The 27,697-nt window shown below is 29.6% G+C and overlaps 1 protein-coding gene across 3 annotated transcripts; it reads left to right on the top strand.

Annotated features, from left to right (window-relative positions):
* On the top strand, positions 1-24,568 carry LOC142327017 (MAPK regulated corepressor interacting protein 2). 3 transcript variants are annotated; one of them, XM_075369776.1, is made up of 6 exons: positions 1-161; positions 254-338; positions 3,858-3,973; positions 6,332-6,409; positions 16,059-16,112; positions 23,093-24,568. In XM_075369776.1, the coding sequence occupies exons 1-6, from the start codon at positions 110-112 to the stop codon at positions 23,164-23,166; spliced, it is 459 nt and encodes a 152-aa protein (XP_075225891.1). In that variant the 5' UTR covers positions 1-109; the 3' UTR covers positions 23,167-24,568. The 3 variants fall into 3 exon arrangements, with proteins under 3 accessions (XP_075225891.1, XP_075225892.1, XP_075225893.1); XM_075369777.1 differs by lacking the exon at positions 16,059-16,112; XM_075369778.1 differs by lacking the exons at positions 16,059-16,112; positions 23,093-24,568 and adding an exon at positions 8,655-9,124.
* Positions 24,569-27,697: the final 3,129 nt, after the last annotated feature.

Raw genomic sequence — 27,697 nt, 5'->3', positions numbered from 1 at the left:
GAAGGACGTGAATGTGCGGTTAGAGGTGTATTAATCTTAGGGTTAAATATTTGTGAGTATTTAGCGTAAATTGTGTTTAAATTTATAAAACTGAAGTTGTTTTGTAACAATGTATACTGTTTCTAAAGGCCCGAGCAAAATTGTTGCTAAAACCAGAAGAGGTTTGTAATTGTGTGTATTTAAGTAAATATTATTGGTTAAACTGTTATACTCGCCGATTGAATAATGATAATAATTTATTTACTTTTTTCAGGTATATCACAGAATCTAGAGAGACTTGAAAACTTAAGAGATAGCTCAAGGAGACCGGCTGAACCTGAGGACGGTGAAATCGTGAGGTAGTAAACATTAGTAACTAATCGTAAAATTTGTTGAGTTAACCTCTCTCGATCTGGTTGATATTAACATATTATTAAAACTAAGTTATATTTTCTTTTACTGGATAACTGTCGAATAACTGTTTTATGATATATACCCGTAAAAATTCTCGGTTAAAACTTATCACAAAAGTTACACTTTTTTTCTGAAATTGACCCAGCAAACTAAAAACGTGTGAAAGTTATATTCCTGAACTAAATGACGAAAAGTGACTTTGAAGTAGTAGTATTTTGTTCGTGAAAATTCTATAATAATCAATGTTTGCAATTCTTTCTTGATGATTTATTTGTAGTTCCATAATATTTACATGTATTCCTGAATTTAAAAATGTTTAATTAACAAAATCGTTTATTAGTTACACTAATTAACAAAATCGCTTATATTGTCGTTTTCTCTAATGAGCAGTTACTTCTCAATATTGTATTGAGGATTCTTAACAACAGTTTATGTGTAACAGAGATCTCAGGATGGATATGAACAATCCATTTTTGAAGTCTTGCCAACAGTGGTTAGTTGCGATGTGTTACTAAGACTCCCCACAAAACGTTTTCCCACCCACAGTGACATGCCAGAGCCAATCCAATTGTTTTCAGGACAAACCATATATGAAACTGGACAAAACATTTTCTCAGTTTTTTTGAAGTAGCCAAGAACCATGTTTGTAAGTGTTTACTCATTCATGCTTTTGGTCGATTGTGAACAGATGGGTCTTACCCATCTTGTGACAGTTTACGCATTGTAAATATTCATGTAATGTATAATGCAACAACTTATTAAGATGTCTATTGCCCTAGCTGTCACCTTTTCTGCTGATAGAGAAGTTTTTGCCTTCTTTTGAATGAGTTCCTCAGTTTCAGGTCTGTTGTAATTCAATGAAGTTTCATCAATTTGGCGCAAATATTCCTTTCCATTACATTGAAACTGCTCCATACTGTGCTTAGAAATGTTTACCTATTCACTCTCTCGACCAGATGTGGTATCTTTTGGACAGTTTTTGTGCACGTAAACACTAGTATAAATTTCTATGCATCCAAACTTAGCTAACTTACAACTTTTAATTTTTATCTTGTGCCAACGTATGGGTTTTCTTTCAATATTCTCCATAATTATGACTTCAATAGCCCATCCAGAACATTCAACGTCATTTGAACTTATATAAACATTTCAAAAAATAACCAAATCACTTGTAAACTATTCTACTCAACAGAATTGATTCACCATAATATTTGTCTGACTTGTTTTAGTTTCCTGAGCTGTTTTGATCACATAAAATTCTCTCGTCCGTTTTTTTACAAAACAATAACTGATTTGACTCAAACAACTGCCAAAACCAGAATTATGATTACATCTAATTGAACTTGTGTATGCTCCTAGCGAACCATAATACTTAATAATAAATATTTAGATACTTTGATTTATTAAACATCCCCACCTATACTCAGAGAATATCAGTAGAAGAAATGGGTTATATAATTAATCTTTTTTGCATGGCCAACTTGTCACAAGTAGCACCAAATTAGTTATTTCATACATATGTGATTACAGTGAAATCTACATAAAATGTAATTACTTGAGTCACATGTTTGTTGCGTTTTATTTTTCCAATTTACATAAATCAGTGCATTATCAATGGTTTCATACACCAAATTTTGATGGAATACACTCTCATCTTTTAATTTCAACAAATGCAACAATTCATTTTTTTGGGTAACTCTTATCAGAGTATCCACCTTTTGCCAATTCTTAAAACCTCTTCACTTTTAATTAGGTATTTTATTCACATCAGTACATAATTATAGAGGCACAGAAAAAAGAGTAATTTGCAAAAGAATTTTAATGAATTAAAGAATAATTTTAAAAATGAATTTTTTAATGAAAAGTATTATACATGTTATGCCATGAATTTCTTATTTTTTAAAGATAATATCATGTTAGACCATTTCCCAATACACATTCTACCAGTTTATTTTGGAAATTCTACGTAGTGTGACATAATATGTAAACAGGTCTGTTACCAATTTTGTCTTCAGTCCTTGTTTTCACTTTGGCAGTGGTTGCAGGATGAGTTCTGAAATTTGACTCTTGAGATGTCCCCACAAAAAAAAAGATAAACTGTCAGGACAGGAGACCTTGTAGGTCATATAATGTCATCATGTCATGAAATTATTTGTTCTATTGCCAAACAATGTCCGTAAAGCAATTTTCATCTACTGTCAGCTATATGCTACAACCTATTTCTGCCCTGTTACAAGTAAATGTTTTCAATTTCAACTTGTGGGAAATTTTATAGTACTACAACTTAAAACGTTTTCCAATATAGTGTGCAGTACCCTTTTCATTTTCAATAAAGTAAGGGCTTATGATACAACTTTGATGATATATAATGGATATTATTGTAGCTGACAAGGATTTTCCTATGGCCATAAATTTTTGACCACTTTTGTGGGGTTGTATCCATTGTATTAACTAAAAACAAATAACAAACTTATAATAGAAACTAACAAGGTCACCAAAAACTAATTGACAATGAATTATAAAAGCACAGAATCCAGTAATTATGTTTGTATATGAACTAACAAAACCTGAAACACTAAACAGCAAGCATTCTGCCACAGATTGAGAATTCCCTACAACAGAACAAAAATTGCCTTTGTTCAGATTAATTTGTTCACTACTCTATGTTAAATTAGTTTTTATTACCACTTCAGAATTATTGTAATGATAAATATTTTGTTCAGATCATTATATAATTGTGTCATATAATAGAGCATGTTAAGAATGCAATCTGCTCCACTAGTAATAGAAATGGGTGCTCGCTCCATCATTTGCCTGAAAGGATCAGAGAGAGAAAAGTGGGGAAAATCATGATCAAAACATCCCCAGTAATAATACCACTGATCTCTGGAAGCGTGGTAACCATAATCAATCATCCAAAAGATCCTGATTCAAATCTCAGTCAAGCATGGCATTTTTCACTCTCTGCAAAATCTCCATTACATATTCCCACATGTAAGCCCTGACCTTATGTAGTGAATTAAGCTAACCAAACATTTTTTTTTTTAAATTGAAAGTAGTTCATACAATACATAAAATTAATAATTGTAAACCATTTCAATTATTTTCTCATTAAAAATATTATTATTACTTGTGCAAATAATAATAAAATGTTCTCATAAATATAACAGGTTAAAATATGAATTAAATTTTCCATTTGTGTACACTTGTGTTTAGGTTTAATAAGTTTAGAATATGTAAATATTGAGCTTAATTGCTCATTCAATAGTGGGAAAATAGCTAACTGTATTATTTTTACAAGATTGTGTATTGAATCACCTCGGTTGCTCGTTTGGTAGAGAAGCCAATTGTGTAACACTGTCAAATGTTTTTTTGTATTTAAAATGATGGATTTAATTTACTTGTTATTGTGAAAAACATTTATGAAGGGATCTTCCAACAATATTTTTAAACCTTTTTTTTAGTGTACCGAAACCTGTTTTTCATCCGATAAATGGCCAGAAAAAGTCTAGCAGTTTAAGAGCGCAACAAGAAGTTATTAGTCCACAACATGAGGAAATAATCAAATTTATTTATGAATGTAAGTATGAATGATACAGTTTTTTTCAAAATCTTTTAACTAGAAGTGGGATTTAAATTTAACAGTTAACCTATTTTTATGATGTTTGAGTATTCAAAGTATTATGCTTTACATTATTTCCTGTGAATTTAGCATTTTGCCTTAGGGTCAGTTTATATTTAACTAATTCAATATTGTTTATTGATGTAAAACTATTTAAAATGTTTCTATAATAGTTAGATATTAAATAAAACACATTGTCAAAAAAAAATATTTCACTTACACAAATTTTATTGTATAGGTACATACTGTTTTCCCTTAAATTTCTTTTAATATATAATAAAAAAATCACAAGTGTATATTTGTGCTTTACAAGTTCCATATATGGTATTTGAAAGATCTTTAAATTATCACCTCACATTCTTAAAATCTGTATCACTGGCAGTTGCAACAATTTTTAATGTACTATATCAAAAAACACCAAATTGAATTTACTGTATTTTTCAAGCATATTTGATGATAAAAAATTATAATAATAAACAACACAAAACTAACCTACACCAATGATCAGAATTAATTAATCTAAAAATTGAAAAATTAGCAGTCTTGAATTTTGTTTCTGTATAAAAGAATGTTAAGTAAATAAATTTTAATAAAAAAAGGAATGGGAAAACTTGTAAAAAGGTATAAGCTGTAATACATGTAAATTAATAGAAATGAAATACAAATGTAGATGAACTGATAAAACATGACAATCGCTCAGGATTTATTGAAATATGTAATCTTAAATAATTGATTTATGTAAAGGTCATTTTTCAGAAAGTAACATTCATTGTTAAAAAAAAAAAAATAAATAGCAAAAACTCAAAGTTTTGTGTGTATGTAGGTATGTTTATACAGTACTTTCAGAAAGTTGCTGTGTACTGGAATCATGGAAGTGTAATGACAAAACTTTCTTAATTATTACTTTGTATTTTTATTAAAATTATCATCTTTTTCTTCATTTGACCTGCGGGATTTTGTTTTCTTAGGAGAGTGTAATTCAGTAGTAGATTTATACTCGCGAATCACATTGTACACTGAAGCAGCACAACTTCAATTAAAACTCTTAGCAGTTTTATTAACAACATCTGAAATCAACACTGTTATTCTGTAATTCGCTTTTGTTAGCATTTAAAATGATGTGTTTTTCCACATGTCTTAAGAGCTTTTCTTGTGGCCTTTTTTTCTGGTGTATATCAATAATCGTGCACTATTACAGCTGAATCATTTTCAGACATGTGTCAAAATAATGGTATAACTCAAGTCGACACAAATCTTGGAATATATACTACACACACATCCAGTAAATTAAAAAAAAATTGCATTTTATTAACTTTGAATAACATTAGAGTAAATAAATAGATAACAGAAAGACAAAAATTGAATGCAAAAACAAAAGAGTGATCGTATGAAAAGATCAAGGTTTTTAATAGAATTGACAGGACATAACATTATATAAACATTTCATTATTTGACTAATTATATGGTAAAACTAATTTATGAGTAATGATTATAGTGTTTTATATAGATATGGCCATGCTGTGATTTGGCACTAATACACAGGACATGACTAAGATATTGGTTTTACAAATTTGTTAATTTTGTAAATAATATATCATCCTTTTATTGAATTTAATTTTTAATTTGTAATTTAGTTGCCTTTGAGGGATCTAAGTTTTTAGTGTTTAGTTTAGTGTATTTTGATGCAAAAATGTAGGAGTTAACAGGTGGTCAAGTGTTGCCTTTCTAATTGGTTATGAGGTAAGTCACTAATACTGTGGTATTATGATTTTTTTTTAATGTAATTTTAAGTTTCCCATGTATTCAGTTATAATGATTTTAATCTATTTATTTTTTTTATTTATTTAATATAAAAATACATATTTATATATTTACATATTTTTTTTTTAAATATGTACTTTTTAAATATGTTATTTGTTGTATGAATTGTTGTTATAATCTGATGATTTTCTGGTAGTTATTATTAAAATTGTGATTGCATGTAATTAAAATTAAAATATAAAATGTTAAAATCAAATGCCATAACCTGCTACTGGACTGCTATAAGAAAAAGTGCAGCCAAGTATTTAATATTCACTGAGAGCAGACAGTGAAAGTCTGCTTTCATTGCACTTTTTGAGTCTTGCTTGATAAGGCAAAGTTTTTAGACATTCTCATAATAGAGATTACTTTTAAAGCAAGCATTATTTTATAATTTTGTAAATCAACATATAAAAGTATAAACTGTGATTCTCAATAGTTCTTTATAATTAGTTGTTAAATAAATAATTTATTTTCTGTCTCTATTTTTTTAAATTTTTACTTGTATAATTTTAGCGTGGACATCAGTTTGCAAAGAATGTGAGGAAGAAAGCCAATCTGAAAATCAAAAAAATGGTGGTGGCAGCAGAACAAGTGAGTATGAATGTGTTGTTTATTCATGAATATTAATATTGTTACTGAATTAACAAATTTATCATTTGTTATAACAGTCATTTAAAAGAAATTGAGAGCCCTCTAGATGTAAGGAAAGAAACCAATTTAAATTCTTCTGTGATGGTTTTTTTTTATAGTTACTTATTTATTAATAAGAGGTTATGAACAATTGTAAATAGTACTACATTGTGACAAATTAAAAACACATTATTGCCATGGAAGAGTTCTGTATGAAGCTTTTATAATGAAAAGGTCATTGTGTGCTATTTACGGTTAAACATCGCAGGATGCAATAGAATTTTTAGTATCATCTGGTAATCTTGTAGTTTGTTCAATATCATTGTCATGTGTACTAAGGCTCTCATATACAAGGCATGTTTTTTTAAGTAAGAGCCGTTTTGGTATAAAAACTGAAATAAGCTTACATTTATACAAAATAAACTTACATATATGTACTATTTTTCTACACATTGCCATTTGCTGCAATACATTTTTGATATTGACTTTCCAGCTTCCTTATTTTGTTACTGAAGAATTCTTCCGCCTGTGATTTAAACCAATTAATTACTCTGTTTTGCGATTCAAATTCATCTTCAAACTTTTGCAGTGCAAGCCATTGTTTTAAATGGAGAAAAATATAATAATCACTCTGTGCAAGATCTGGACTGTAAGGCAGATGTTTGAAGACTTTAAGTGAAATTGCCGCAATTTTTCAGTGGTTTTGTTTGCTGTTTGAGGTCTGCATTATTGTGGAGAAACAAAATCATTTGAATAAGATATCCACGTTTCATCACCAGTACATATTTCCATAAATCATTATTTTCATTTTGATAGCATCTCAAAGATGTTTGAGGTACAGTAAGACATTTTTCTTTGTTTGTTTCTGTCAACATTTTTTTTACCCGTCTGGAACAACTTTCTGTAACCCAGTTTTTCAGTTAAAATGTTGTAAATTACTGATCGCGAAACAAAAGGAAATTCCTTTTGTTTGATAATTGAGAAACAAGATGCATTTTGTTTTCAGATTTCTGCATTCACATTTTCAGACAATTCATCTGTGATGATAGTCGGCCTACCACTACGTTCTTCGTCGTGAACACATACTTCCTCCACAAAATGTAAACATCAACAATTTTTCTATGAATATCAGCAGCATATTTGTTTATCACCAATAGATAACAGATTACTGATTGCACTTCACAAATCATGAGATTATTTATTGTCGCACTCATTTCAACCAGGCTATACACAGCAACTAATGTGAATAACATTAACTTATTGTTGCAAACAGATGATAGTTGATATAAATAAACATGCTACATTAGTGCCATCAATTTCCACCACATCTAATGGCGGAAAATTGAAAATGGCCCTTACATATAAAACCCACCTCATATAACTTGATTTGTGACCTGTCATGTTATTATGTCATAAAAAAATCATAATCTGAATTTAATTGTCCTGTTAGATTCATCAAGCTTTTCTCTGAAAGATGTATGAAACAACAATGAAACTTCCTGATTTTTTTTTGTTGGTATGAAAATAGAAAAAACTTAGTTTTTAAGATTTTTGGAAAAGTAGGTTTTTTTACTGTATGACCTTGGACATGCGTTTCTATGGACATTTTTTGATAGATTAGGAATTTTCTGTGCAGCAAGATTATAACAGTTTGAAATCAAAATAAACTGATGGGGATGGACATAGATTTGAAACTATTTTATGAATCAAAAAAGCATGAGTGAAACGGCAGTTCCCTCGTTGAAGTATACACATTGTCAACTGAATGGTAGTATAAAAAACTGGCAAATTTGTAAACAAGTTAATGATAATAAAATGCAAACAGAATGTACTTGAGCAAGAGAACTGTCATTCCATGCACACTTTTTTTTTCTGTTTTCACACTATAAAAAAAATGTTAAACATGCAAGTGTGGTTTTATACATTTTATGCAAAAAAGATTAATCAATCTAATGATATAACTAAATTCTTTCTACTATATATTTTTTTTTGTTTTTTGATGGCACAGTAATATGGCAAAGTCACCTGCCAAGTTATAAAGCACTTTATATATAATACCATGTCATATTTTTGTTATTCTTTAATAACAACAGATTGTTTGGCCTGATTACAATTGCTGATGCTAAGAATAAATTTTTATATTGGGTGAAAAAAATGCAAAGTCTGATTGGGATTCAAACCTCTCTCTCTATTTTTTAACCTCCAGGACCACTGTTATGGATTGCTTCAGAGGATGAGATGAATGATTTGCAGTGTGTATGAAAAATGCCATGCCTGACTTGGTTCAAATCCGGGATCTCCAGATAAAAGGTCGAGACACTACCACTCGTGCCACAAAGGCCAGCTTTGGGATTCAAACCTAATATCTGTCTACTTTACATTGAGGCCTTAAGTAAATAAAATGGATGCCGAGCAAGGCAGTATGAATCAGTTGTACACAAAATTGCATGACAGCTACTGTGCGCCTGATTTAGTTTCTATCTTAATAATAATATAGAAATAATTGCCTATTTTATAATAATGTAATATTCTATGTTTTTCTAAAATATCTAATGTTTATTAAATTAAGAAAAGGTTATAAATTGTTAAATATAGTAAAGTTATCTTCAGTGGTAATTTTGTTTTACCATTACAGCAGTATTTGTCACATGCTGTTAGTTTGTATACAAAATAATAATGGTTTAATGAAATGTTAAACATAAATAGGTTGGTAAATAATTTGTTAAATGCATTACACAGATATTGAAATATTATTTATATGCAAAAAATAAATTAAATAATATTTTATGATTTATTACCATTTTTTGTTGGGTTTTTTCTCATACAGTGAATCACTTTCTTTCTTTCTTTTTCCTGTTTAGCCTCCAGTAACTACCATTTAGATAATACTTCAGAGGATGAATGAGGATGATATGTATGAGTGTGAATGAAGTGTAGTCTTGTACATTCTCAGTTCAACAATACCTGAGATGTGTGATTAATTGAAACCCAACCACCAAAGAACACCGGTATCCATGATCTAGCATTCAAGTCCATGTAAAAATAGCTGGCTTTATTAGGACTTGAACGCTGGAACACTCGACTTCCAAATCAGCTGATTTGGGAAGACGCGTTCACCACTAGACCAACCCGGTTGGTTAACAGTGAAACACTATGAATAATCACATCCACTCAACACCTCATCTCCATCTTCACTAATAATAGATTCTGAGGAATCATTTTTGAAATTAAAAATGAGTTTTCCACATCAATATCAATAAAATAATCCATCTTTCACATTTTTTCTTCTTCTTGCAGCACATATTAACACAGTTCCACCACTTCTGGCATTACCTCAGCAATACTGTTTTCAAGTAAAACCTTTACATCCACTAATCTATGTTTTGTTATTCCGAGCTACAAATCCTTTTACTTAATTCCACACACTGGATTCACATTGCTGTGGTAAGGTGGAAGCCATAGTACTGTATGTATGTCCATTTGCTTCTGTCATATCATCGATTACATATTTATTAAATTTTTGCTTATTTTTTTACCTTCTAGGAGTTCAAAAAAATGGGATTTGTTTTTCTCTCAGCCGTGATACTATATCCACTTTTAGCCATGACATGATGTATTCGTAATTTTTTGTAACATTATGGTGCATTATGCATAACAATAACACTATTCGGCAGAATTAATCATGTTTTAACAAGTCCATCTTCATTCCCTACATGACCTACAATCAACCATTTTCCATTGTTGCTTGCCAATTTTGTACCACTACTTAAATGGATAGAAAAGCCTGTTTATTTGTCTTAACAGAAGTATCACACCAAACTTTATTGACCTTTGTCACCTAAGTTACATTCAGATAAAAAATCCTTTTTCCCATTTTTTCTAAACTTTAATTTTTTTCAAATATTTCCTTCGCCAAATCGTTATGTCATCACTATCAATGACAAAACTGTTTTTACTTTTTTTTTAAATTTGAAGAAGGTTAAGTAAACTAGCCTGCTAAATTTTCGGTTAATCCGGATCACTTGATGAAAATGTTTTCATCAGAATTGATACAATCAAAAAGGGTCTTTTCTGAGTTAACACGATCCACTATCTGATTAATGATTAGCATATGCAGCATGAATTTTGGGAAATGCAATGCATGTTAAATTTGTTTTGTAAAAATTGTGTGACATGATCTTACCACTGATGCCCACTTCCTCAGCAGTCTTTCTGAAGTTAACCAGTAATCTTCACAAACTGCATCAGTGTTATCATTTGTTGACATGGAAGTTCATCTGTCTGAAATCTTTGGTCGATGTTCTGCCCTCTTTAAAAGAACTGAAATATTGGTAGGATTGCATTGCTCATACAATGTTCCCGAATGCTTGTTGAAGCATTTTGAATCCTTCTGTATATGTTTTTCAGTTTTAGTAAAATTTGTTATGAACATGTTTTTAAAGATCTTTTATCTTTATTTTGTTAAAATCAAAATGAGTGTACCACAGTCATTATTATCATAATTGAAGATAAGGTTTGCAAGTTTGGGGTTCATGAACAAATATTGTCACAAGTATTTATCAGTTACTACCTTCTTTGACAGCCTTCTGCCAAAGAAGGTATTCACTGTACAGATAATCAGCATTTATTCAAAGTGAACAGCTTGTGCTGATGACAGTTATCAACATTTATTTGACTGACTAATTAATGATAAATAACAATATACATGAAATACAAACATCCAAAACATTACAATTACTATTATGCATATTCATGCAGCAAGCACCTTCACAAAAGCTACTTGATAAACAACAAGCATTACTGCTGCTGTTAATTGCTGTATATTAAACGACTCATACTCTTGTGGAAGTATAATTTATTACTCATATTTCTCACTTTTTTGTGAAATGGAAATTTCAACATGGTCGTTGAGAAATATGTTATTGTTGACACATGTTATTGCTTTCATCATCAGGTTAAAAATCATGTTGTATGTTAAAAGATAACATTTTTACTCTCATGAAATAATGTTCTTATAGGATTTGATGAGACAGGAAGAAATGTTACGGCATTGGGAACTCATTAAAAACAAGCTTTATTATAAATATTTTTTTTGTGTGTTCATTGAAAAATTATTTATGTATTAGAATTTTATAAATGTATTTTTTGATGACATTTAATGTAAAAGAAAAAATGAAAAAAAAAGATTCAAAAAATCAATTTCATATAGAGAGAAAAAGGAAAAATATTTTTATCATCAAACGTAATAGATTAATATTATAAACACCATACATATGTTTGATTATGCACACACACACACACAAAATTTGCAAACTACAACAGGTCTAATTCAATCATTTTACTTAAGGTATTAAAGTTTGTAATAGAATTAAGTGAATTGCTCACATTTCTGGCCAGTCGTTTATTACCTCTCGTAAATAGCATTAAACTGCTAAGTGTTACTCATTTTTGACCCTACAACATTGTAAGAATCCATAATAAATAACAACACCGTTGTAATAAAAAAAAAAAACAGTAAGAAGAACTTAAACACTGCATCAAATTTAGTATCCATTTTTTGGTCTTTGTTGTTACAACTGTTCTGCGATGTTGCTTTTGTTGAAAATTCATCAATTTTGGAATAAATTTTGCTACTATTCGTCTCATACCTAAAATAATGTCAACCAAAATTATTTGACACAAACCATAAGAGATTCCCATCTCTTCAAAAATTTCTCTAATAAAACTTTGACAATTATTGATCATAATGTTATTTATTTTCTCATTATTTTCATCAGCTGATATGTTAGGACTCCCAACTCTTTTATCATCGTGAAACCGTTTGTACAACTCATTAACCCTTGGATATACATAATATCCTTGCCAAAAGCCTTTTTTAAAATCTTAACAACTTCACTGCCCAAAAATTGAATGCAGATCTTCTGTTTCATCATTGTTAAACAAAATAAATTGTCATTCTTAACAAAATACATTCTAATTACTTGGATGCCAAATTTGAACTGTCTATGTAATGCGGCTGAAAATATTAATATGCATTACGGTCAGTGCTGCCATCGCACAAGAAAACTCAGAAAACTCATCAAACAAACTCAGTCAAAAAAGACATAGCGTGTAAAATTAAAAATTTCTCATTATTTTTTAATCACACCTAGCAAAGAATTATGAAAACTGAGAATGTAGTAGGAATTTTTTTTCTAGTACTAGTCATTAACAAGTCACTTAAAATAAATCATTGTGACAAATTGTTAATTTTTTTGTCTTCAGTCATTTGACTGGTTTGATGCAGCTCTCCAAGATTCCCTATCTTGGAGAGATTTCAGTATACTCCATGTATCCAACATTCCTAACAATTTGTTTTACATATTCCAAACTTTGGCTGCTTGCACAATTTTTCCCATCTACATGTCCCTATAATGTTAAAGCAACTATTCCAGAAAGCCTTAATATTTGGCCTATAAGTCTCTCTTCTTTTAATTATATTTTTTCAAATGCTGATTTCATCATCAATTTACCACAACACCTCTTTATTTGTCACTTTATCCACCCACCTGATTTTTAGCATTCTCCTACAGCACCACATTTTAAAAGCTTCCAATCTTTTTTCTCAGGTACTCTGTCCAAGTTTCACTTCCATATAAAGCTACACTCCAAACATGTACTTTCAAAAATGTTTTCCTGACATTTAAATTAATTTTTGATGTAATCAAAATATATTTTTGACTGAAAGCTCATTTTGCCTGCTATTCAGCATTTTGTATTGTTCCTGCATCGTCCATCTTTAGTAATTATACTTCCCAAATAACAAAATTATTCTTCTACCTCTATAATCTTTTCTGTTCCTATTTTTATATTCAGTGGTCCATCTACATTATTTCTACTAGATTTCATTACTTTCATTTTGTTATTGTTTATTTTCATGCGGTACTTCTTGCATAGAACTTCATCATTCACTGTCTCTTCTAATTTTTTTTTACTCTCAGCAATTATTATATTGTCGGTAAATAATCACATCTTTCTGTCTTTTCACCTTGCACTGTTAATACCAATCTAAATTGTACTTAACATCAATAAGTGCTAGCTAACAGGGAACATCCTTGTCAGACTCCCTTTTTTATTACTGCTTCTTTCTTATGTTCTTCAATTACTGTTGCAGTTTGGTTCCTGTAAATGTTAGCACTTGTTCTTCTATCTCTATACTTGAACCCTACATTTTTTGTAATGCTGAACATTTTATTCCAGTCTACATTATCCAAATGCCTTTTCTAAGTCTATAAATGCCAAGTATGTTGGGTTTGATTTTCTTTAATCTTCCTTCTACTATTAATCTGAGTGCTAAAATTGCTTACCTTATCCCTATACTTTTCCTGAACCCAAATTGGGTCTTCTCATAACACTTCCTTCTCCTCTCCTGTCAATTCTTCTGTACAGAATTCTAGTTGAGATTTTTTATGCATGAATAGTTAAGCTAATTGTTCTGTATTAATCACATTTATCTGCCTCTGCTTTTTTTCGTATGGTGACAATAACACTCTTTTTGAAGTGTGACAGAACTTCCCCTTTTTTTCTAAATATTACACACCAGTTTGAATAATCTATCTATTGCTTCCTCACCTCCACTTCACACTAATTCTGCATGTATCCTGTCTATCCCAGCAGCTTTTATGCCATTCAAATCTTTTAATGTTCTCTTAAATTCCAATCTCAGTATTGTATCTCCCTTTTCATCCTCTTCGATCTCCTCTTCTTCCTCTATAACACCAGTTTCTAATTGATTTCCTCCATGTAACTCTTCAGTATATTCTACCCACCCATCGACCTTCTCTTTTCTTTTATATTATAATTCAGTGTACCATCTTTGTGTAACACATTATTAAATATTAATTTATCTACCACAGAATTCTACTTAACTTTTCTTTATGCTCCATCTATTTTACCATTTATCATTTATCTTTCCACTTCTAACATTTTTCTTTAATCCACTCTTCTTTCACTAATTTGCACTTTTTGTTTATAATAGTTCTTAATTTTCAGTAGTTCCTTTTACCTTCTTCATCACTAGCATTCTTACATGTTCTACGTTTATCCATCAGCTCCAATATATCCTTTGACATCCAAGGTTTTCTACCAGTTCTCTTCGTTCTGCCTAAGTACGCTTCTGCTAATTTAAGAATTTCCTTTTTAACATTCTCCCATTCTTCTTTTATATTTTCTACCATACCTTTTTTACTTGGACATCTTTCAATGTCCTCCTCAAACATCTTCTTTACCTCTTCCTCAAGCTTCTCTATATTCCACCAATTCATCTGACACCTTTTCTTCAAGTTTTTAAACCCCAATCTACATCTCATTATCACTAAATTATAGTCACTATCAAAGTCTGCTCCAAGATAAGCTTTGTAGTCAATGAATTGATTTCTAAATCTTTGTTTAACTATGATATAATCTATCTGATACCTTGCACTATCGCCCCGCTTTTTCGATGTATTTATTCTGTTATGATTTTTAAACTGGGTGTTGACAATTACTAAATTATACTTCGTACAAAACTCAATAAGCCGGTCTCCTCTTTCATTCCTTTTGTCCAGCCCATATTCACCTACAATATTTTCTTCCTTGCTTTTTCCAATGCTTGTATTCCAGTCTCCAACTGTTATTAAATTTTCATCCATTTTATGAGTTTAATTGCTTCATCAATTTCTTCGTATACACACTCTACCTCATCATAGGTACTTGTAGTAGGCATATAGACATTAACAATTGTTGTTGGCTTTGGTTTTGATTTTATCCTTATTACAATGATTCTATCACTATGCATTTTGAAATACTCTACTCTCTTCCATATCTTCTTGTTCATTACAAAACCTACTCCTGCCTACCCCTTATTTGAATCTGAGTTAATTATTCTAAAATCACTTGGCCAAAAGTAGTTTTCCTCTTCCACCAAATCTTGCTAATTCCTACTACATCTACATTTAACCTATCCATTTCCCTCTTTAAACTTTCTAACCGACCAACCTTTTTTTAGACTTCTAACATTCCACGCTCTGACTCATAGAATGTTGTTTTTTAATTTTCTGGTGACCCCTTCCTTAGTAGTAGTCCCGCACCCGTAGATCCGAACTGGGGACTAATTTACCTTTGGAATATTTTACCAAGGAAGGCACCTTCATCTTTGTTACATGAAAATTCTGAGAGCTACATATTCTTGGAAAAAAAACAGCTGTGGTTTCCATTGCTTTCAGCTGCGCAGTACTCAGAAGATTGAGTGATGCTGATATGGCCGTTTAAACCCTCCTGACCTATGCTGTTAACAACTACTGAAAGAGCTGCTGCCCTCTTTCAGGAATCATTTCTTAGTCTGGCTCTCAACAGATACCTGTACGATGTGGTTGCACCTTCGGTCCAGCTACTTTGTATCACCATTTGCAAAGTCTCATGATTCATAGAGAGAGAAATTGATGATATCCCATTAAATCAGACTTATAAGATAATCTAAACTGATATTTGGGTGGAAATAATTTGATGAGATTATTGTTATTACTAATCCTGTTGGTTTTTTACTTTGTATTCAAAGTTGTCAATTTTTTATTTTATTAATTTTTTTTTTTAGATTCATCGTCAATTGTTTATTATGAAGATGGTGAACCTAACAGTCATTTGAAAGGTATATAAAATTTTGTCTAAAAGTTACTGTAGCATGTAGATGTCTTTAAACTTATATAATGCATCCTTTTAATTATGTTCCCTTTTCATCTTACATCCATAAATTCCTGTTATATAATTACATGTTTATTGTTCTCTTGACTCTCAAATGAGGATGTTTTCAGTAGTATCTTTAACTTGGAGTACAACCAGAAATCATTAGGAGTCAGATGAATCTGAAAAATTCACACTCAGTCAAGAAAACCTGGATCGACACAAACAAGAGGCAGAGGTATTTTTGCATTGTTAATGCAACTCCAAGTTGTATGACTATAATATATCTGATCTCTTGCGCCAAATTGCATCCCAAAGATGTGAAAATCTTGTAATATTGAATGTTAACTGTTTTGGTAATCTTCTGTAACCCAATTGCACATTTTGTTAATGATATCTGGAACTCAGTTTGTTTATGGCCTATTGGTACTCTCAATTGAAGCTCAACCACCCTTAAACCACTTGTTCATTTTTTAATTTGTGTACCCCCTGCAGATTCATGGTCAAAAGCCTGCTGAATCTTACTTTAATGGATCGTTTCAGTTTGAGTGTCACCAAAACTAGACATAATAGTTTTGTTATTTAACATATTCCTTTATTTAATGCAATAAAAATGCACTGTACCTGTGTTACATGCTAAGATCGTACACCACATGGTGTTCAGTTTTGCAGATCCAGATACTTTTCATTAAAAAACAAAAAAACATTCAGTATTTTTTTAATACCTGTGATATTCATGTTAATATTATATATGGTGCAAAGTTTCTCAATTCGTCTGGACCGGTGCAGTTCTTGCATGAAATTCTTAACAATTATTTTTTTGGAAATGATAAAATGAAAATGTAAAAATAACTTCCTTGTGAGGGTAAAATTCAGTATTTTCCAGAACTTTAACTTATTGGAAAATGAGCAGTGCAGTTTTTGAAAACAGAAATCTGCAGTATTTAAAACCAGATTAGTGTAGATGAGAGAAAACAATTTTGTAAGTTTTAGTTTTTCTGGATGTGATTAAATCATGTTAAATTGTGCAATAAAAATATGAAAGTTAAATTAAGATTAAATTTCATTAAGTTTTTAGCCTTAAACCATTACCTCAATTGTTCCGGAGTGTCATGACAGCAGATTGCCCCACCCTGACTTGGCCCCCATCGGGGTCTCCCTTGGATCATAGGAACAACCTGACTTCCACTTCTGAATAGCCAAGATGTCTCCCCAGGGGAGTTGTTCTTTCCGGCCCTAACCTACTAGGTTCCAGGAATGCATTTCACATGCCCTTCCCCTCAACATGCCCTCTCATATCATCAGGGTCCTCTGTGCCATCATTGGAAGCACCCCAACTCCCCCGCTCTTTTATGCAGATGACTTGATGTCCTAGGCAAGGAGCCTACCTGTCTGGCCTTAGGCGTCGCCACGTTTCATCCTGACTTCCTTTATTTTTTGCAGTCTCTTCCTGTTTAATTTTTTTTCTTTACTCTAATGTCTCCTGCTCTCCTTGGTATGATAATATCTCCTTCCCTGTGCTGTGTTCAGTGCTTGATTGATCACCTACAAGCTGTTGAGGATGCAGCTACTAGTGCTAACATTATTTATACACCAAAATATAGAACATCAAATACAAAAGAATACAATCAAATCACTAACCTAATTACATTATTTACAAACACGTGATTATCAGCAGTACCCAGAACGGCTATGATCACAAGCTTAGCGACACAATCAATGGTACCCGTGAGCACAGCAAAATTAGCTTATATTATAACAATACACAGGTTATTACAAAATATATTATACAATAAATTTGGTATGTAACATATCTCAATTCAGCCATGACTGCTAACTCAGTGCAACAGGACATCCATGCCCACCAGCACAACCGGTCAGTTATTAATATTATACAATACAACTAACATTTATATACAATATTTACAGGTTACAAATCAATGATGACCACCAGTTCAACATGACCCACACTAGTGCCCATTGTCACTGCCAATTTAATAGGTCCATAATAGTTTAGCCGCCACAGATTAAACAAGTTCATATGATGCAAAAAATTATTACTAAGATTTCAGTTCATCCTGTATGAGTATTTTACATTATATTACAAGTCTACCCATATCACGAGTATCACAGACAAATACATCAGTTATAAAACAAGACAGAAACAACACAATAACTTACAATTCAGAATGTACTAATTACTAAGAACCTTAGTCTAATACCTAAGTCTTTTACGCTTAAGGCCAGATGAGCTCCATCCCTGGTAGATTTGGTATCCCTATTCCATAACTCCTTTGTCACTTCCTAACATATACTCTATGCCCCAGAGTGCTTCTTCTCTGCCTTTGGTCTGCATCTGCAGTATCTATGAGGCCAGTGACACAACTTCACCCCACTGCCTCCGACCCTGGAGCATGTATCCCACCAAGGTGTCAGGTCAACCTGCTAAGTCCCTTCAGCCATTTGACCCCCAAATTTCAGTAAGTTTAGAAAGGTTTATGAAACTATAAATGAAAAATTGAGTATTTAAGGTAATTTCTGGTTAATCCGGACTTTTCTAAACCAGCCAAATGTGATCTTATCAAACCTAGTTTCTTTTGTACCTAAATGGGCCTGTTGGTGAATGTCATTTTATTTTAAATTTTTACCCAGGTTTTAGTACTTAAAATTGTCAGGATATTGATCCACTAATAATTTGTTTTGATTGTTTCATGATTTAGTTTTTATACTAGATTTCATGAAATTAAAGTTTATTTTATTCTGTAAGATTCGGATTTAACCTAATACATTAATTAATTAAAGTTTTAAAATTATTGATATTTTTGATAATGTTTGAAATAGCTGTTTATGTTATAGGTAATTGATTCTGTCACCACATGTTTCCGTTAACTACCCGCTTGATATAATTTATACAGTGATTAGATCACTGTATAGTGGAATTAATCAATTTTATTAAGTTACCTTTGACAAATTTTTGATTTCTTCTAAAACAGATTACAACATGCAGAAACATGTCTGTTTCTGATTATAGGTCAGAAATCTTGAAACCTACTTTGCTGACTTTGTGGAACCCAAGATGCTTTATGATAATGGAATGGGCATTTCCGTACTTATACCTTTTTTCAAAGCACTTTCATCAACCATAAGTTGCTGATCATCTTCAGTGAGGTCACAGATCAATCAATATTGTTATGCATCACACCCTTGAACATTTACTATGACTCATTTTCTACAGATTCATGCCCTCCTTTAAATTTGTTGGCCCAGTCATAGACTAGGGTATATGATACCATATCCCCAAACTGCATTCACAGTGTATTCAGAATTTCATAGGGTTTGATGTCCCCCTTGATTCCTAAGAATCTTCACAACAGTATGTTGCACAACTGACGGTGGAACCTCTTGCTCTCACATGATGTTACTGGCCAGAGAGATGTAATTGTCGAAGTGGCTACACCATTCACCCCTTCCGCATCTTCACCATCACTGTCCCTCTGTGCCAGCCCACTCATGTTCTTACAACAGTGGTGAAGACAAAATTCCAGTTAATACTCGTAATTTGACTGACCCTCATAAAATCAGCTTGTGAAATGTATGTTAACTGTATTATATTTTGTCTATCCATTCAATGTTTTTAAAAAACAAAGTAATGCATGTACTTTATATATATATATATATATATATATATATATATAGGATTATTTAAATGACTGAAGGATATCACAATATCACATACAAACCCTTATAATGATGTTAGTACTTAAGAATTCAGTTGTAAAATTAATTGCTATTTTGTGTACAGTTATAAATACAACACCAGATTTTCATATATTGTTTTACATATTCATAGCAATATCTTTTATTAGATATAGTAAACCCTAACTAATCTGATACCTGGGATTTATGGGTTAAATATGAATTGTAGAATAAAAGTGTGAAATTAAATTTTAATTAACTTGATAAAAATCATATCATACATTTGTCTATTATTAGTAATATATAACATTTTCATATTGATGTGATTCTGTTATGTTACCATTTAGTATATTTAGTATTAAATGTAAAAAGGGACATCTGTTACATATGTTACTCTTAATTCTAATATATGATGTAGAAAAAATTAGTATATTGCAAGGGCATTTTAATTAGTAAGGTAAATGAAAAAGAAAACAGTTATTCAGATAGATTTTTTATATATATATATAAAACCTTTAAGTTCAAAGCCCAATGATTTTTTACAACCATTATATTACTTTTAAGAAATAATTTGTCAACCCTTCAAAGTTGTCACTCATAGCATCAGTTATATCAGTTACCAAAAAATTTTATTTTTTTTTAGAAAAAAGATAAAAATTGCATTCTCAGATCTGATGAGGAGGGCAAATTAGTTGCAATTTAAACCTTGATTTGGCCAATGTAACTACTGAAATATGAATTGTGTTGATATAATAATACTATCTAATAATACTAGTCGTGGCCTGGTTTTCTTGAATTCATTGCTCAGAAATTATTATAGTAAGACCTATAGTACTTTCCATTGTTTGTGTTTTCCTTTTATGTGATAGTAGATGTAATTCCCATGATCTGAATACTAGATCGTGGGTACCAGTGTTATTTTGTTGGTTGGGTTTCAATTAACCATGCATCTCAGGAATGATTGACCTGAGACTTTACAAGACTACACTTCATTTACATTCATACATATCATGCTCATTCAGCCTCTGAAGTAATACCTTATGACGGTTCTGAGGCTAAAACAGAAAAAGAAAGATGCAATTTCTTGTATTCCAAAAAACAGCAGCGCAAACTGAAGAAAACAAAATTAATGATTTTGTCTTCTTCGTCACCTCACTTGTTTCTGTGCATCGTTCTGATTGCTCCTTTACCTTAGAGTGAAGTGATAAATAAAGGTTCATAAATGGTTATGAATCTACACAAAAATTCATTTGGGATTTGCTTGACATGCCCTATATTTTATTCTGAAACATCTGTTTGAAAAAGTTTTTGGTTAAACGTGAGAAAATCTGGCTCTCATCTTGTGCAAAGTTTCTTCATACCCAAATGCTGTGTACACATTGAAATGCTTATCATCATGGCTATTTCTCTGACTCAATCTGCGGTCTGCAAAAACATTTTCCAGTCTTTATGATGATCTTTTGGCGATTATCCCCTCGTTTGTGCATTCCTTAAATTTTCATCTTAACAATCCATTTGACCACATTTAAACTCAATAGCCTGTGTGTTAACAGTTTCAATTCTGGTGCAGACTCACCAAGAACTGTATATTACTTTTTATTTAGGTAACTGTTTTTCTTTTCAAAAATAGAATTTTATAACCACATGAATTTCTTTTTCCACTTTATCAGTTACTGAAAGGATCTTTTAGTGAACTGTCAAATGCAAACTAAGTTACACATTTACCTGATTTTTTGAATTTGATATTTTCATCAGTGGAAGAAAATAGCTTAAAACTAATATTATTATTATTAGGTTTTCTATGTATGCACTGTTTACCATACATATCAAATCACCCTCAAATCATATATATATGTCATTACAATCTTCTTCTGCTTGTTTTGTTAGTCAATTTTTTTTTATAGATTTTACCTCAACATTTTTTATTTTCTTCAGTCCTTTCATCTTTTATTTTAGAAGTTTTAGAGTATCTACTCATGGTAAATTGCCTTCAACTACCTTCATTTTATCTTATTTCACATCTAATTAAGAGCATTTAGGTGCATTATTTCCAAATAATTATTTATGTTCATTAATATGTATGAAACATTTTAATTAACATTAACACCTTAAGAAAGTGCATTCTTTTGTAAGTTTCAAAAACTCTAAAGAAATGCAAATTATATTTTAAAACGTTTATAACCTAAGGAATTAAAAATTTAGGATATGGGTTTTTGAGATTGTTGTATATGATTTTGCTATCAAAATTGAAATTCAAAATAGTGGAATCTCTGTGGGGATGATCTAAGATGAAAAATTATGTAAAATTCATAAAATAAAAATATGTGTACAGATGTTGCAATCGGCAGGTTTTAAAGTCGCTAAAAAATATTTTGGTATCAAAATAGAATAATTGGAAGCGGTGAATTTTATATGCTGAAGTAAACTGAAAAATCTTGGAAGATTTTTAAAAATAGCATTAATCATTCTTAAATAAACTTTAAATGTAAAAAAATTTTATGTTGAAAAACTTTAGTAGATTATTTGCATCAAAATAAGAAAGAAAGGTTCCTTTTTATAAAAAACGGGTAAGTTGACTCTTTATCATAATTCAGCTTTTTTTTTACATTTAATCATCCCTTTTACCCCATCGTTCTGTGGATTTGGCTATAAACCTACCGGGTGCCTGAAACTACAACGTTGTTGTTTTATTCCTATTTATAATAAGAAATATTATCTGGGTCAGAAAGGCAGAGAAACAAATTACTTTTCTTTCAGATGCTAATGAGCATTTTAAGAACATTTTCACATGTATTTTATAAGCGAGAGTAATATTACAAAGAAGGTGATAAAACTGGTCGGTTATTCTTGATATATCCATTTCCACATCCAACCTCTGTATACTTAATTGAAGAAATTCCTTACAGCAGGTTAATGGAAACAAATAATGTAATGAAATTAGTAGTAATAGTGGAGGTATGTTCTGTCAGCAGAGATATGCAATAAGAACTAAAATAGTAAGATAAAACTCCTGGTGATTGTGTGAAAGAGAACATTTTTAAAATACTTTTTCTGAGTTTTATTTTTCCTTCAAAAAATAGTTATTTTTAAAAATTAACTGTTTACTCAAATAACAAATCAATAAAACATGACCGTAGGTAGATAATCAGTTTTTATTGTATTTTAATAAATTGTACTATTAATTTTTGTTTTAACCTGCTGTGTAAATATAATAAATTCATCTTCTTAATTTATTATCTGTTTCTTTTTTAGATTTCAAGCCGTTTGATTTGGAATCATGGTGGGGAAAGCGTTTATTTAACACAATAACAAAGTCAATTCCGTGAAAGTAAATTCATTATTTAGAATAAAATATGTTGTTTTAAACAAAACATAAACCGTAGAAATATAAGTACATTAATGAGACTTAAAAAATGGAAAGCTTCCATATTTTGAGTGAGTGTGCCATTCTTCCTCGCACTACATTCGACTACAGAATTTGGACAGTTAAACATTATAATATGTGTAATAATAAACAAATATATGGCTAAAAAAGAAACTACATTATTTATGCCTCAAGATATTAAAGTTTATTAAGATTATTGTGATGAAAACTATTAAAAGAAAAATACATTTATTACATAAAAGTTGAAAAAAAAAATACATGGAATGGTAGCATTACATATCGTAAATGTATGTTCAGATATATTCAAATATTTTTAACACTCCCATCTTATGGAGGAGTTGCTATATGTGTGTGCATAGCTTATGGCTTGCGTTTGTGTTTTTCTTTTTTTTCTAAATTCATGGCAATAATTAAAAAGTATGTATTATTTATAATTTGTATTATAAGAAAATAACTATATCTTATTAATGTATGAGTATTTAAATAAGTAATCATGATGTATCCATAGTCTACTTGTACGCAATTTTTTTTTAACATATGTACTTATTATTAGTTAATATTTAATTAAATAAAATGTTACTGGTAGAGTTAACAAAAAAGTGAGACTACAATTACCCCGATAAGAAGAAGAAAGTTTTTTGAAACCACAGTTTTAGCATCGGCATTCACAAATTATAATGATTTTTATGTTATAATAAATTTTTAATATTATTCAACAATTTTCCTTATAAATTACAATTTCATATTTCATTATGCCTCTATGCTGTACTGTGGTTGATATTGAAGTGAAATTCAAATTTATTAAACTTTTTAAATTTCATTATAATAATAGTATGATTCTCCAGTTTTAATAATGTAATCTAATAATTCTGTTAAAAATATGTTTAGTAGTTTACAAAATATTCCAAATCTGTGTTTTTAAACATTTCAGATTAATTGAATTTACTTAGGAAATATAGACGCTTAAGCGACATTCATGCAATTTCTATAGGTATTATTTATATTAAATAAAATAATACTAAATACTAAGACCGGTTGATATTTCATAATTCATCTTATGATATGCGGCTGTGTTGACATTCAGTGCAAACCAACAGGAAAAGATTGCTTGTTGAAGTACTACGTGTTGGTGTCATAATCTTTTTCTGTTTATTCGAATCATTAAATAAATTTTTTTTTATTTGTTTGACTAATTTGCAACAGTAAATAACACATAAACTTAAAAGAATCTTTCACTTTTTCAATAAGGTTTTATTTTTTATTTATTAGAAAAGTTTTTGAATTAACCTACCTCATTCACATATTACTATTAAGATCCTATTTCTCAGAATTAAAATATTTTGACTGGTTGAATTATATTTCTTTTAGTGTTTTCAAAATAAAAATATACATATTAATAAAGGAATACTACATTTTCTTAAGACATTGTAGATATTTTATAATTATATATAATGGTTATCTATCAGATTTAATGTAACAATTTTTTTAATGTTCCTTTAAAGGAAACTGTGTTTCAAAAATTAATGGAATCGATCTAGATAAATTAGGTTTTATTATGTTTAAAGTATATTAATGGTATATTTATAATTTATTTACATATTTTACAAAAAATAAATTTATTTAAAAAAAATAAAATAAATAATAAGTGGCCTAAGTTGTTATTAAGAGATGTGATGGTGAATATTTAATAGATTTTTCTATGTAGGTTGTATTAAGATATATTTATAATTTTTCTTTGCGATTATGAAAATTAGTCACATGTTTTATGCAAAAAATTTCTTTTACATGTTCATAAAATTATGTAAAATAGTGTGATGGCTTTTTGTATAGTAATACTAATAATAATATAAATTACAACCTTTACATCGGCGGTTGTTTAGGTGTAAGTTAGTTGTTGATATTTCAAGTATTTAATTGTTGTTTTTCTTTTTTTATAAATAATGTAGTTGTTTTATTTTATGATAGTGATATGTAAATATTTCTATTTGTAAAATACAGTAAAGTTGTTTAGTAATACAATAAATTAATTGGTGTTGGTGGATGAATAGATGGTGATTAAAATTTATCTGCACTGCTATTTAAAAGTAGTGTTTTTTTTTTTATAATTATGTTAGTGTGTTTGTTTTGTTAAAATTAATCTAATTTTGTATTTTTAATATTTATAAAAATTAACAAAAATATTTTATGTCCTTTAGCATTAAATCTTATTAAGAAAATAGTTCTGTAGAAAACATTGAAATTTCTGAGTGGCAGTCGCTAAATAACATTGTAATAAAATAATTTATTTAGTCAGATTTATGTACAGAGTGCCGTGTTTCATACTGTAGTCTTGAAGTGCACCAAGTTTCTGTTTGATTTTTTATTATAAGGGGTTTTTATTAACCAGTTTGATTTGTACTTTCCGATAAGTAAAATCCATGATTTGATTAGTCAAATCTCATTAGTAGTGCTGGTTTTTCGTTTTCTTTTTAATATTAATTAGGTGAAAAAATTTAGTAATATTATTTACAAACATCACCTCATTTTACGCTAAATGAGTTTAAATGCTTTAAATCATTTTACCCTGTTAATGTTAAAACCATTATGTTTTTAGTTAGGATAAATATTGTTAACCGTAATTGTTCAATCTTATTTTTTTAATTTATAATTATTGCCATAGGTGAAATAGCGAGATGATTTTTGTTAAATGATTCTTAAGATAATATTAATTTTTTTTTTCAATAAGTTAATTTATAAAAGTTCTATTCAGAGTTTAGAATTTTTTTGTGATTAGAATTCAGAATAAAACTAATTTAGTTTTTGTTCAAAGCTGCTGGCAGCTTTGTCCCTTTTTTAAACAGTGAATAGTTTTGTAGGTTTTTCATTTATTATAAAACTATAATTATATATTATTTTATTAGCAAAAAAAGTTAGTATGAATTTAATTCTATTTAGGTGTAGTTTTGTTAGAAAGGAAAGAATAGACTGGTAGTAACTTATAGATTTAGATTTTGTGTGCTTGTTGTGGGTTTGAAAATATAATCATATTTATTTACAAATTATAATATAATAATAATTGTATTATAAATTTTTTGTCTGTTAAAGGTTGAAAAATCAGTTATTTTACTTATAAAATATTTACTTCTCGGTTGTTTAAGCTCGGTCTGCTTTACATCATATATCTACAGTAGTTTTGAAATAAAATTGAAAAAGAACCAATAAAATTGAATTTACTAGTCTGTATTTATATTTTGATCTCTACAAATTGCCTTTATGTTCAAATAAAAAACTTTCTTTTTTTATATTGTGTGTAATGTATGTTATTGTGCGACTGGAAAATGCAAAAAGATTTATCCATTGTTAAATATTTTTTTAGATAATTTAGTTTTTTCCTGATAGCATTAAACTTAATCCACCGATTCTCATAAATTTAGTTCAGAATGTCTGAAAAACGTGTAGTCTACAGCTTACACAACAACTTATCTGTTAACTGCATAGTTTATTTTAGCTGTGTGATGTGATGTATGAGATGATCGAAATTATATAAAATACTTATAGGAATAACAGCCTGTTCAATGATATATAAACACTACTGTCAAGAGAAACTATTAGAACGATTTCTTCTAACCTCTATCAACAGTCCAAGCTAAAACAACTGACTGGTAAGTCAGTGATGGTATAATTTAAATTTATCATAGAATTTTTATAAAAAAAAGGTTTTATGAGTTTTTTCATGTTTTAAATAAAAGATGATCACCCATCACTCTGTAGTGTAGTAGTTAGGAAATTTAATTAATTGATCGCACGTAATAATAATAATTATTATTCTGAATAAAACCTTAAGTGCTTGATCGTGTGGCATAAAAATTAAAAATTAAAATTCAGAAGAAGTTCCAATTGCTTCATTAGTTGTTTAGCCCCTATCAGTTTGTATTTGTAATACTTATTTTTATACTTTAAGTTGGTTTGAATCTCTTATAAAAATATTTTTTAAAGTAAGCTTTATTTGAAATACTAATAAATTTTTTAAATATAAAAATTATCATAGCCAAATTATCTTAATGCTTATTATTTTTCCACACAGTTCCTGATGACATTAACACTTTTTTACTAGCTTAACTTAAACAAAAATTCCCCTCACTGATTCCAGTTATCTGTAAATTTAATTTTTCAGTTCATCATTTTCAAATTATTGCAGTGTGAACTGTTTAAGGTACAGAAAAAATTCGACCACTTAGTTTAAGGTTGTTGTAGTAATGCCCGGGGTATATGTTGGTTCAATGATAGGGAAGTGATCAAAGATTTCCAGTAGAATCAGTGTAACTCTTCAACAGTGTGCATTCAATCATTCATTATCTTGTATAAATATTATCAAATGAATAATAGCATTTTATTTTTGCTAGCTCATTTTTTGGGAAGCGTTAGCAATAAATACTCGCTTTATATTTCTTTCAGTTAAATATATTTGCGAATATTCACAAAATAATTATTTT

The sequence above is a fragment of the Lycorma delicatula genome, chromosome 6 (assembly GCF_047948215.1).
Source record: "Lycorma delicatula isolate Av1 chromosome 6, ASM4794821v1, whole genome shotgun sequence".
Classification (NCBI taxonomy): Eukaryota; Metazoa; Arthropoda; class Insecta; order Hemiptera; family Fulgoridae; genus Lycorma; species Lycorma delicatula.
The sequence above is the reverse complement of the archived record's forward strand: the minus strand, read 5'-3'. Positions and strand labels throughout refer to the sequence as shown.